At 37.3% G+C, this 14336-nt stretch overlaps 1 protein-coding gene across 1 annotated transcript; it reads right to left on the bottom strand.

The window, feature by feature from the left end:
* Window positions 1-2550: 2550 nt before the first annotated feature.
* Window positions 2551-14128, bottom strand: LOC146158082 (uncharacterized). Its single transcript, XM_083383756.1, has 12 exons — window positions 13994-14128; window positions 13115-13193; window positions 12970-13035; window positions 10728-12568; window positions 10147-10389; window positions 9248-9394; window positions 7215-7361; window positions 6568-6723; window positions 5211-5366; window positions 4574-4663; window positions 3873-4040; window positions 2551-2910 (listed from the first exon to the last, which is right to left on the bottom strand). The coding sequence occupies exons 1-12, from the start codon at window positions 14126-14128 to the stop codon at window positions 2887-2889; spliced, it is 3252 nt and encodes a 1083-aa protein (XP_083239882.1). The 3' UTR covers window positions 2551-2886.
* Between the last annotated feature and the right edge of the window lie 208 nt (window positions 14129-14336).

The raw sequence follows: 14336 nt of genomic DNA, 5'->3' as shown, positions 1-14336 counted from the left end.
TAAATTTGCAAAGCATATTTGGGCAACATTTGTCCAAGCTCGAGTCCAAATTTTCAAAATACTTCCCCGAAATTTTTTCGAACTACGAATGGATTCGTGACCCTTTTGTCCAACCTAGTACCTTCTTTTACTGTACAAGAAAAAGAAGCCTACATTGACGTTTAATTCAGAAAATCGGTCAACTTTTGGATTTCAATGAATGCCGATTATCCAGCTTTGGTGCACTACGAATTATTATCCCATTCGCCACGTTGTATTTATGTGAAGCAGGATTCTCTGCTTTGGCTGTGATAAAAGCAATTATCAATCACGAATTAACACAGAAAGAGAAATGCGTGTGGGAATTTCAAAAATTCTCCCAAAATTCAATGAACTTTGTAAAAACAAACAAGCCCACACGTCACATTTAATAATATGCCTTGCCTTTTGGGCGCTGGTCTAGAATCCTACCACAACGAAACACCATTTGGGTTAGGGTACAGGTTAGCGTTTGGGTGAAGGTGGGTCAAGTATTGTTATTAAATTAGGAATATAATAATACTTGACCCACCCTAACCCTAACCCTAACGCTAACCCGCACCCTAACTCAAATTTTGTGCGTTGATTTTAGAACTGTGGTAGGATTCTAGACCAGCGCCGCATTTTGTTGTTATATCAATAAAACAACTTAAATAATAAGTTTTCTCATTATCTTTTATTTTCGGGTGCGTCCCAAGTCCAGAAAACTTTCCCAGAGGAGAGGTGTCGCAGCATAAAAAGTTTGAGAACCAATGACCTACAACTGACCCACAATATCAAAACAAAACACATAGAAATCAAACTTAGACGTTCAGAAATGTTTGCTGCTAGAAATAGGGTGCAATGAGTTTGGAAGTCGCGACCTCTGTAATTCCATGTTGTGTTGTCAATAGTTAGATCACGGGTCATCAATCCAGGAACGCGCATATGGTTTCCCAAACCATATTTTTGGCAACTTTTATTACTCAAATAGATTTATTTTGTATTGTTGTTTTATGACGCAACATCATACCATAGAATACTTATTTGTAAATTATTTGTAATTAGTATTCTATGGTCATACCGTAAATTATTATAACGCCATTACTATTTTTCTGTCCCCCCGAAAAAAAAACCTAAACCCAAAACCAAACTACCGCCGTCAACCAGATGCAACACGCGCGCTTAATCCCTAATGAAATTAAATACAGTTGCAATATTGTTGTCGGGTGTAATTCAATGTCTAAATCAAGTCTAAATTTTAAAGAAAAATTAAATAGAATGACAATTTTATGAACCTCGTTACAGCTTTGTTAAAGAGTTAGGCTTTTTTATGTTTCCTAAGTGCCAGTGTGGGCACGAGTTTAGTTTGTTGAGCTTATAAGAGTTTATTCAAACAGAAGAGCGTTCTAAATGCCGCTTATGTCCTGACTCCAACTTCAAAGGTGCTTAACTAACTCGCGAGCCGCCACAAGACGTTCAGCTTATAAGAATTGTATAAGTTGATGAACGAACAACCAGTTTCAACTCTAGATCGACGAAACAGCACAAGTCGATAGGAAAGAAGAGTTAATGTTCAAGCGGTCTTAAGTACACAAATCCAATTGCTGACCACAAAGAGAAAATGTAAGCTATTAAGCACTTCACACTTTGGTGCAAGTAGACGTAGACAATAATTCTGTCATATGAGCCGATACAGCGTAAATTGAACCGTAAACACAAAAGCTCTTAGTCGGTAATAAATCATGCCCTCTACACCAGACCTTACAGTGATGCGGCCCTTATGAAAAAAGTTTGGCGGCCCGGAGATGAGCTATATTAGTAAATGATAGAATCCCCAGGCGACGAGTTCTGCAGCGTAGGCTAACCGTAAAACTGGAAAAATAATGACAAAAGACAAATAATTTGTTATAACGTTAGGCCTACTTGTACTTTAAAAATCCAAGCAGAGGCTATGTTTAAAATTTGTACAAGCATTTAAAATTTAATTACATCGCCATTTCTTTCATAATTTTATGAAGATAAAAACACAAAGTTCAGCAATTAACAAGAAAATAAATTTATTTGGCACAAATAAAAGTCGAAGACCACATATTACAAAAGGAACAAAACTTTGCACAGTTTTTTATCAAATAAATAAGGGAACATTTTTTGTTGGTAACTCGTTTTTTATATTCGCAATGCAGCAGTCAAGGACGGATCCAGGATTTTGGTTAAAAAGGTATAAGAAAAAGTTTCAGAAATGACGTCAAAAATTTACGACAAAACGTGACGTCATAAGTTATGTCATCAGTTGAGACGTTTTATGTTTTGCGCCGTGCAAACGTTTATTTGAAAATTTGGGGCGCGACTCCAGGTTTGTTTTGGGATCATGAATTTTTTCTAGATGCCGTCGCAAAGTTAGGCTTACGTCAAAACTTGACGTCACACGTTGCGTAAAAACATTACGTCATAACCTAAGAAACACCATACAGTGGCAAGTTTTTTGCTTTAACTAAATAATTTTGGCATGTTACTTAAAATACAATAACCCGGAAAATTGCTTTAACTAAATAATTTTGGCAGCGAAAAGCGTGAAATTAAAATGTGCTTTTTATGTTAAAAAGTCGATAAATATGGCACACAGTGCGGAAAACGCTTTACTACCGTTTTCTTTGCACAGACTGTAGTTCTAATGGGCAAGAAGGCAAAAAATACGCATGAATGGCTAAAAAGGATTTTCTAAAAACGATAATGGCAACAAAAGCAAAAGTTAAAATTCGCACGAAATAATTTTACATTTGCTAAGTTAAAATAAACAAAAACAAACTTTTGGGACCAATGGCCTCATGTATACCTAGTTGATAGAGAAAGGCGAAACTTGCAGGAAAGTAGAGAAGTTGGACTTCTTCAATCAAAGATTACTCGGGAATCCTGTTAAAAATGGCATTTCATTTTTAAACCAGCATATTACGACTGAATAACAATTTCTAAGACCTAAATAGTAGAAAGGATTTACAGAATGTAGAATGTTTCATCGAAAGTAGATGAGTTTTTGTCCCTTAGATTTTAGAGCGTTTTTAGAAGATTTAAATATATTTACAAAGTTGCACAATAAACAGAGTTAACATAAAAATAGAATTAGCTCCACTAGGCAACATATCAATAGATCCAAATCGCCCTTCTGGTGTAAACGAAGTATAAACCGACGTTTCGGCAGCAGAACCAGCTGACCTCATCAGGGTTAATAATTAAAACGAGAGTGCGTTAGTTTTTTAATTTTTTACTTCTCAGTATATAAGATGGCTAACGCACTCGTTTTAATTATTAACCCTGATGAGGTCAGCTGGTATCTGCTGCCGAAACTTCGTTTACACCAGAAGAGCGATTTCTATCTAGAGTTTACATAAGTTTGATAATACCATAATACACCAGGGCTTATGTCCCTAAAAAGTGAATATAATTATATCCCGAAAAAAAGTGAATACAAACTCTTTATGGTGGATTGTTTGTTAGATCTAAAAAATAGTGTCCAAAGATGTATCAGCAGCTTCCACAAAAATTGTGCAATCATGCTCCACGCGAAGAGGAAAAAAGAGAAATGATTAAAACTTATATTAAAACGTAATTAGCAATGCCCTCTTCCTTTTGAAGTGTCATGCGAGATTAATGACCCGAAAATATTAATCCGTACTTACTGCCGAGTTTTAAAAATGCTAACACTTGGGTTAATTTCCTAAACTCGCAGAATACAATAAACGCGTGACCAATGGTAAAAACAGCTGGCTCACTTTCCATTGAGATAACTTTCGTTTTTTAATGTTTATTTGAAAGATGTTCGTTTTAAAGCTTAAACTATAAGCTTTCATAGTATGCACAATTTGACAAGTTCTTACTGGAAGTTGCAAGATTCGAAGTTTGTCGCGCATCTGGTGCTTTCCCTGGGTCGTCACCCCGCTGCCCCAACCCCCCAGGGTGAGCTTGTCAACTTTGTCTAGGCACTGGGTGAAGGAACGAACCCCATCGTCGCCGATTTCATTCTGCTCGATGTAAAGCTTCAGGTTCTGAAACGAAAACGAAACTTGGTTTTATAAAAAAGAGTTAGCTCAGCTCCACCAGGCAACATTTTAATAGATAGAAATCGCTCTTCTGGTACCTAAGGTCAGCTGGTATCTGTTGCCGAAACGTCTGTTTGTACATCGTTTACACCAAAAGAGCGATTTCTTTCTATTTTTTAGGTTTCATTTAGGATATTGATACGACCTGTGGTTACTCAATTTATCCACGGTCGGTTGGATAAATAAGATATTATATGGTACCTGAAGGTCACGGTTAAAAGGCCCTAGTTTCATTATTGTAAAAAAGTCATTTTGAAATTACTTACGTCCAAGCCAGGTTATTTGTAAAACACTCGCAGCAGTTAAGTCATTATTAGAGCAAGTCAACTTCAAGTTACGTATATAGTTGTCATAAAAATTAAACGTTAATCTATTTAAACCGATAAACTCAAAAGCGTATGAGTAATCCCACGTTCAAAAAATTGACAAAAAGCAATATTTGGTGACCCCGGTTGTAAGTTAACTTTAAATGTACTTACACAATGTGTGGTATTTCGTCCAGCCAAGGGGAAAAAACAAAACATGCCCCACGACCACGAAGAGCCACAAGCTGATTCTTGTCTTCTTCGCTGTTTAATAGAAATAGTTTTTGTTATGGTTAAAATAAAAAAGTGTTTTAAAGCAGGGTTAAACTGGGGTATGTAGAAGAGCTTTACGGGATCCGCGAAGGCCTAATTATAATCGTCGTGCAAAACTTAATATATGGATTGAATTTTTTAAGACGAAAATAGATAAAAGCTTTGGTGCCTTCTTCTTGAATGTATTTAAACTTGATTTCATTTTTATATTTTCCTATAAGACTTATTGTTATTAAAAAATGAGCTGTGCACTAAAACAGCAAGTTTCTTACGCCTACTTGTTATATGACGTTATCCTTGAAAAAAATTCATGCCGGTCCTGGTTCTCATGATGCTAGAGTTATTTAGGGGTCCGTAAGAAAAAAAGTTTGAGAAATCTTGCTTTACAGCTTTTAAAAAATATCTTTAAGCCTTTAGCATAAATTGAAAAAACTTTTAAAATGTAGTCCGTAACAAAAAAATGTAACATGGCTAAGATATGGGCTTTGGTCACAAAGATTAAATTGAACGAAACTAAAAAAAGGTACAGCAGCTTTACCCGAGTTGGAAGTTGTGAGATGCTTTCTGCCAACTTTGACACATCAGTAATTCCACATCGTTCCACGTGTAACTCCCCGATGCGATGAATACATTTCGATAAATCCTCGACACCAGGGTTTCCGATTTGATTTCCACCGAGAGATAGATACTTTATCTGGTAACAGCAATATAGTTACCAATAAATGACCTATTCAATGAAACATCCACACAAATGTGTGTTAATAGCTGAGATCTAGCCCTTCGAAGCTGCTTTATGACCAACGACTACGGCTTAAGCCATTGCAGACTCACCGAGTCTGTTGATCAATGATGCAAGCAGAGCAGACTAGAAAAACAACTAGCCTGCAGTGAGGTTCGAAGTCACGACCTCCGGTCAAGCCGGGACTGTCGCTCTACCAACTGAGCTATGCAGGCTCAGAAGGGAACGAGTCTCGACTTGCATCATAGATCAAACAGGTTCGGTGAGTCTGCGATGGCTTTCGGTGTACTAATAAATGACCCAAGTCAATTTACCACACTCTTAAATGTTTTGAAATGACTTGATTAAAACTTTGGTAAAATTATTTGAATTGACTCAAATATTTAGATCAAATTACTCGACTAAGTCGAGAGTTTTTCAATAAAAAAACATTTTTCGCAAAAAGTTTTTTTCTTACCTCAATTCTTATACGTAAACAAATTTGCCTGCTAAAGTTTTCTGTACGACCTTGGCTTGTTGTTTTTTTCGCAAATGACTTGAACAAACCAACGATGGGCGCTATAGGTCTGCTTAAATCGGAAACCCAACAAAATGACTTTTAAAATAACATTTTGAATAAATTCATTAAGTTCAAAACCAAGTAGCACAAGCTCACGAAAAGATTAACTGTGTCAGGATGAAAGACAAAATAGAAAAACAGTGGAGTTTAAATAAAAACACAATCACTATTGATACCGAAAAATGATGGAACATAGAAATATACAGCGTTGCCCAACCGATGCGTCGTGGATTACTGGCACGGTATGGAAGATGGACAGGTGCGCCCCAACCAAACGAAAAACATCCGACATATTTTTTTAATCATATTTTTACCTTTTCTTGCTGTTAGCTTATTGAGCATACAATACTTCAAGATATTGCAACTGCGAGGCCCATGAAAAACACCCAAAACAGTTTGCTCGCCAGACGCGCCACAATGTGTTTAAAGAAAAACTTTAAAAACCTTATAGGGATGTGCCCTGACAAAAAAATAATGTTTTATAAATGAAACATTTTGGGAATACGCCTGGAAAAAACTTTAAAATGACTCTTCACGAAAAGTAATGGGTCAGCAAATAAAATATTGCTGCACAAAACAAAAACAAAAAAAGCTTACTGGCGTTGAAAGGCGAGAAATACTTTCCGCCATCGGCGACAGAACAGTTATACCGCACTGGTTAAGGTACAGCTCTTCAATGAGGTGGACACATTTCGCCAATTGTATCACGCCTTCGTTGCCAATAGGATTGCATCCCAGAGAAAGGTGCCTCATCTAATCGAGAAATAAATCTCTGATCATAGGGAGCAAGTGTTATAAAACCTGTAGCACTTAAAATAAAATTATTAAGTTTTTATCAAAATAGCAACGTCAAAAATAACAACGATTTAGGGCAGAGATTAAGGCTGAAAAATAATAATTGAAAGGGTCATATTTACGATAAAATGCAGAAAATCGACAACCATATGGGAGTTGAAGGAGAGTCCTATTTAATCAAAACTTAATTTCTGATAAATCGGTATCCGACAAGCATATAGGGGGGCAAGTTTTATACCACCTGTAGAAAATAAAAGCTTTAAAGAATATCGTATTAGAACTGTGTTGATGTAAGGTAAAGACAAGGTTTCAAGCTTAAAATAAACAAAATACTATTAAATACGTTGATACCGATACTACCATTTAATATCAGGTAGGCTAATGGCTCCCATCATATATTACCGGACATCCCTAGTTACAATTAAAACTGGAAAACAACAAGAGCTTACAGGGTTTGAAAGTCCATCAGCCAACGGGGACACATCTGTAATGCTGCAACTGTCAACGTACAGTTCCTCAATTAGATCGGCACATCTCGACAACTGCTTGAAACCTTCGTTTGCAATCCGATTTCCTCCAAGCCGAAGCATCTTTAACTACACTCACATAAAATACGATGTAGATATAGAGAAACCTGTGGTTATGTTAGAAGTAATGCACAAATATGCAACAGAAACCATAGCTGGAATACATTGAAAAGATGACGGGATAGCCTGTCATGAAAATAACATTATTTTTACGGGACGCCGTTCCTGCGTAGTTCACCCCTAGAAATAAATCATATTTAGCTAAAAAAATAAAACATTTACAACACTAATTATATTTCGACATATAGTCTATGGCGATAGTTTGAAGACTTTGTGGAAACAGGTCACGCATTAAACAAACCGATGGCCTTGAAAACAAAGAAAGTCGAAATGCCGCGGAACGTCACTTACAGATTTTTTTCTGTTAAACCCTTAGCTTGCCTTAAATTCCAATTTTTGTTTAACAAGCAACAAATCACGTTAATCCTGCTTGCATAACAGCATATTTGGATGCGGATTTAAGCATAATTATGAACTTTACTTAATCAAAACATAAACCCCAACGTATTGGAAGAAAAATGTTTTAGGTGCAAAAGTTTTAACTCAATTTTATAAATAAAAATGCTTTATGGCAACACTTCATTTTAAGTCACTTGTCCAAACGACATAAATCACGGTTATTTATTTAAGAACAGTGATTAGATGCAGTAAAGTGTCCTTAAATTTTAGTTGTTACAGCACAGCCGCGTTACACCAAGTAAGGCAATAAGGTAGTAGGCCGAATTTGAGCAGTGCGCGATTTATTAAAAAAAAACAAAGACGCATATTTGGGCCGTTATTTTCACCATTAAACTTATGAACAGATCCGTATAAAGTGTTCCAAACAAAGACGCAGTTTATCAAAAAATTCAAGTGGGTAAAAAAGACAGTTTAAAACTATTTTCCCGCGTTTAGGTTATTATGGAGAAGAGTTATTATTTTAGCCCGAATGAAACAAGTAGGGGCTTATTATTTATTTTACATAGGCCTATAAAAAACCTTCATGTTTATTTGAATATACTGAGCACAATGCTTTGCTATAAAGCTGCGATATTCAAGTTTTGTTCTGGAGAACTTAACTGTAATGTTGGAAAATAACCTTGTATTACAAATCCGCATGTGGACCTGATTGCTTTCTATCGTTGGAAAAATAATAATGTTATAATTACTTATTGTCGTGACGTTTATATGGGACGATACTAAAAAAACTGATTGGGTGCCAAATCATTGAAAAACTAATCCTTGCTTTTCAGGTGCCATGCAATCTTTAAATGTATTTTTTTCACTATGAATGCAAAATAAACAACATTTTTTAATTTATCGTCATGTTTGCAAACTTTGACAGAAAATCTTCGTTATTTCTCCCGTTATGGGACTTTTGCTTTTTAGCCGAATTTGAAATTTCACAAGTTTATCAATTTTTGAACGAATATTAATAACTTATCCCCGAATAACTGGCGGTCGAGTCATGGCTCTTTTTGAGTAGACTCGTAGGTATCACCCTATGTACTTTTATCACGCTTAAATTTTAAGGTCGAATGAATATATTTTAATATTTTTAAATAAGAATAGTAATTCATTTTTGTTTGAGCGTAATATAAAAATAGTACAATGTTGCCGTGTTACTTTGTTAAATAGCGTTACAAAGTTGCTTACATTGTGACACAAAGTATTTAGAAGTGTTTATAATTACATGTTTTTTTCTCAGGTATTTTTTCATATCTTGTTGTTGTTTAATGGTGAAAGTAATGCATTGAACAATAAGCATCACTAAGCTGTTAAAAATAGCCCAAGGGTGCTGTCCAATTGCTGGATAATTGGGTGTCCAGAATGGACTTTGAAATGCGCCGCCACTCCAATTGTTTTATTGCTTTGTAATCGTTTTGCTAATTAAACAGTCAGGCGCGTTTTCATACCGGTGTTGAAAGATGATCGGCCAGTGGCGAAACATCAGTTATGCCGCAGTTGTTTAGATCCAGTTCATCAATGAGATGAAGGCACTTAACCAGGTGCTTTACTCCTGCGTTGCCGATAGCATTGCCGCCCAGACGTATTAGCTTCAACTGTTCACAGAATACACATTGCCGATTAAAAATAAACGTTGGTAGCACTAAAAAAATACAAAACAATTGCGGAGAAACTTAAGTTTTTTTTTACACAGTATGGTCCCGAGTTAAATAAGTCGGGTGCGAAATAATGTATTGATAAAACATTTCAATAGTTTTACATAAATTTCTTTTGTGCCTAATTTGTTGGTTGGTAGCGTCTAGATCAGGGATGGCGAACCACTGTCCCGCGGCATTCGCACTGATAGGGATGGCGAAACCACTGTCCCGCGGCATTCGCACTGATAGGGATGGCGAAACCACTGTCCCGCGGCATTCGCACTGATAAAAATTAGGCCTTAAGTTTTGTAAACTTACAAAATGTTTAGTAAAGAGAATTGGGTTGCCAAAACTTTGCTGCTATACTCACGCCTGTATTGGGTCTCTGCATATAAAGAGAAGCACTAATCTAGTTATTTTTCCCTACAGTAGTTAAGCACTAGCAGTATATAGTCAGCTTTGACAGTTAAAATATATGCTACCTACTTTGTATTGCCTTTGATATTCTTTATACGTATTACCAAAAGATAATTGAATTTATTATAATAATTCTTTACAAATGTAGATTCGACAGCTTATTTTTTAATTTACATTAACAAAAAATGACGATTAGAAAACCTCTACTTTCGCTCATAACGTCTTCAGAATTAAAAAAAATTTGAACCAGTAATTCCATACTTGCATTACGTTTTTTAGGAGCATTTTTTTACAGTATGTTCGTTAAACTTAAAACGTTGATATTGGGATTCATGTAATCCTGAATACAGCAGCTGAAATCGCTTAAAAATAGACTTTACCGGCGTTGAACGTTGTGAGATGTTGTCAGCCAACTGTGCGACATCGGTAATTCTGCAGCCGTCAATTATCAGCTTGTCAATGAGGTGAACACACTTGGTTAACGGCTCCAGACCATGGTTGCCGATAGGAACACCACCGACTCCGAGTCGCCCAATCTAAAAAAACATGTAAGTGAGTAATTATAATCAAAAACAGCTCTTCTGGTAATTGCAATTATTAACCAACGTTACGACAAATAATTCAAACCGCCTTCTTCAGGGCGGATGACACTGTAATCTTATAGTATACAATATATGGAAAAACACAAATTTGTATTTATACTAAGAGGGTTCGGTGTCATTCACCCTGACGAAGGCGATTTGAAAAACGTTGCCGAAACGTTGGTTAACAATTACAATTAGCAGGGTAGCTGCTTTTGATTTATATTACCATGCCTGATGCTGGTAGCAACAGTTTATAGAAGTGAGCAAGTTGCTTTATATTTATACTTTACGTTGATATTATGCTCCGCTACAAGCCGGGCAAATCTCTCAAAGCTCCCTCCGCGGAATTCGCATGACGTCATAATGACGTCATGACGACGAGATGATGCTTGCATGACGTAGGCGAGACTGGAGCTGTCGGTCGGAAAGAACGATCCTCTGAGAACGATCTGATCGGGAAGATTTGTGACGAATGATTTCGTGATGACATCATCGTGTGCTTCGTGGATCCAGCTCAGGACTTTTAAGATGCTTCTGCTGTTGGATTTGAGATGAGATATGGCGAGGTCTTTCAGCATTTCTTTCCTTTCAAGAAACTTGGAGGAAAATTGAAAAGGGGGGTTGAGGTGGGTGGAAATTGTATTGTGACATAAACCGAAGGCACAACGGGCAACAACTTCGTACTGATCTTCAAGTAGGAGCGTAAGATGACAGAAGAAGTCCTCATCCGACATTACCAGCATTAGAAAAGCTGCGGCGAAAAACTCGTGCATGACTAGATGGGAGAAGTAACTCAGCTGGTCTCCATCCAAGATGGTCACCCTTAGATCAGTGGAATCGACAACTGCAAAGTGCAAAAAAGCGTGAATGGTTTCGTCGCTTAAACCAGCTTCTTTGAGCTCACTGGCCCTAAATCTGTATGTCTTTAGTTTGTACTTTTCCCAGGCAAATTTGGCGAGCTTAGTTAAATCTGGAGAGCTTCCATGAAGGTGGTCGGACCTCGCATATCGACTACAAGTAAAGGCAAGAACTCGAGTAAAGGAGACAAAATCTAGATCATCTTTAACCTCCAGAAGAAAGGCAATTGAAAGAATGCAGTTAACTGGAACGTAGCACATCGCCCTAAGGTTGTCATTCCTGTCAAGTACGGCTTTGATCTCTGGATACCTGCATCCGCAGATCTGTTTTCCGAGAGCAATCTGATTTGCTGAATCCAAACCAAGAATTTCAGCAAGGAAAAGCGGTCGTTTGGACAAATGCAGTGAGTAAATCTGGCTTGGTCGAGAAGTGATGACTTTATAAGCAAGAGGAAGTAAATCACCGCTTATTAGGTTGATGAGAAAGGCCCAAGTACTGGATTCTTCGTACATGTTAACATTAGGTACTTTCTCACCAAACCGTTGGACATCCGCTTCATCCAGGCCATCAAAAGCAATCAGTGTGTACGGATCTTCAGCAATTGCCGTCAGAAGAGCTGCGTCCGTTTCTGGCGAGTGCTTCCAACTGGGAAGAATGCTGCGGAGCAAAAAATGAAGAAGATTTTTCGGTTTGCTTGAAAAGTCCATGTTTCGAACCGAGATGTGGAAAACGTAGGAAACCCTATGCCGAAACTTTTTAGCAAGGACCCTGCGAATTAAGAACTGGATGAAAGTACTTTTCCCGATTCCTGGTTGTCCCAGAACCGCCACGATCTTCCTGAACTTTTCCACGAAGTTTTTTCTCGGCTCCTCGTCTTCTAAAGAGTTTGCCGCTTCTTGGTTCGCGAACTTTTCGGCCTCTATAAACAAGTCATCTGGAGAGATGTCGTGTTGATCCTCTTTCGCGAAGATCTGCCCAAGATCGTCTCTTCGAGTGAAATATCCCTGAATGTCGTCAACCTCTTCAAGAGCAAACTTTACGGCCTCTATAAACAAGTCATCCGGAGAGATGTCGTGCTGATCCTTACTCGCGAATATCTGAGGAAGATCTTCTCTCCGAGTAAAACCTCTCTTGATGTCATCTTCCTCTTGGATTCGGGATGGAGCGTTGGACATCCGGAGAGGAACTGGGACCAGGGCTCTCTTCAGCTTTACGGGGACTGATACTTTACTTGATGAAAGGGCTGCCGCCTTGCGAAGTGCTGACATAAGCTCTAAATGAAATCATACCTTGACATGAAAGAACAAACAAAGTCCGTACAGCTGTGGGTCGAAACTTTGGTACACCATTACCATTAGTCAGACTTAAACAAGAAGATAGTTTTTGGCTTTTTAAAATTAGGTTATAAATAACATAAGAGCACCTTAGTTTTTCTACGTTAGGTTAGAATTAGAATTACCCAATTCAGGAAAAGGGAAAACGATCTTACTAGTGTTGTAAACAAGTCAGTTAAGTATTTTTAATAATCAGCCAAAGTCCCAGTAAAGTCATTTTAGAGCAAGTCAATTCCAAACAAAGCCTTAGTCGTAAAATTTACACGTTAAGGGATTAAAATTAGTAAACCAAAAAATATGAACCACGGGAGTTTTTTTGTTGACTTAAAACTTTTCCTACCTTGAGCTGTAGGCGAGCCTTCATTGCTAGATAGCTTTCTCATTTCATTTGGATATACTTTGATTTCTAAAGCGAAAACATGTGATTGTTGTTAAAATAGAGGCAATTGAAGGCCTGATTTAATTCGAAAATCACTGAAAGTTACCTGTTTTATGAACTTTAACATCTCCAGCGTTGGCGAAAAGCATGTTGGCATTGATCGGTGCTTTAAATTCGTTTGTCATCTACATTGGAGTAAATTAAAAATTAAAATTTAATTGAAACGAAAACATGTGATATTCAGATATAAATAGTTACGATACGGATGGCAAAATATCACTCACAAAAAAACAGTAAAACCAAACATCATAGACAAATAGGTCGAGATCGTCTTATAAACTTTTCATTACGTAGTTGTATCAATATCAGTTAATTTATACTTCATCTATTTGGCATTTTCATTGTTAAACTAACTATTATTACATGAACGTCGCATATAGAGTATAGCTGTAATACCAAATATTATCGTTCGCTTTTATTTAACTTTTCCGTTTTTCACTTATTACCACTAATTGTTTTCCGCCTTTGTTTGGATGCTAAAGGGCAATTCCTTAGTTGCAGCAGTGACTGAAACTAGAGAACCCTGGCAGTCTCGTTTCGAGCGTGGTGTGCTGCGCTGTATTCGTTGTTACTAGCAAACCATCAAGCAAGCTAGCGTACGCGCTATCCGCTGTGCTACAGTCTGCGCTTAGTGTTGGCGTTCGCGCCACACGGCCATCATGGATAATAAATAATAACGTTTAACTGGAGTGCGGCATCCGGTCAGTGACAGGCCGTTAAAGCAGGGAATAAGAAGTTACGCAACATAGCTAAAACCAAACATGCTAATAAATTCCTATTTAACATAGACAGATCATTACATTTTTAGATGAATAACCCAATTTTGTTTAATGTTTGTTTATTGGAAACGCTTCAGTAAAACCGAAATCATTTGTACAAAGTTTTAAGTGAATCACAGTCTTAATGGCATTGGCGGGTCCCTTACACTTTTTTCAGTTTTGTCGTGGTCTTTTCTTTCATCTGTGGTTTCACTACTTCCAGATAGGTGCTGGTCATTCGTGGAATCCTCTTGCACGCCAAGCCCTTCAGGGCCTTCATTGCTGTGCGCAGCTTCGTTCATTTGTAGAGCTCTTCAAATTAACAGTGTTACAAGGTTACAAACAGCGTTTTTAAGTTATTATTATGTTAAAGGGACAGTCTCCGCAAGCCTAAGAATCAGGTCCTAAAATTACAGTTCATAAAATACAGGCCTTAAGCACTGAGCGGACATAAAAAGCCGTAAATTAATACTTACATCAAAAATCAGTCCCTTGAAAAAGTGTGACCTG

This window comes from Ascidiella aspersa, chromosome 3 (genome assembly GCF_963924565.1).
Source record: "Ascidiella aspersa chromosome 3, kaAscAspe10.2, whole genome shotgun sequence".
In the NCBI taxonomy this organism is placed as follows: domain Eukaryota; kingdom Metazoa; phylum Chordata; class Ascidiacea; order Phlebobranchia; family Ascidiidae; genus Ascidiella; species Ascidiella aspersa.
Note: the sequence above shows the minus strand (reverse complement) of the source record. Positions and strands in the feature narration are given on the sequence as shown.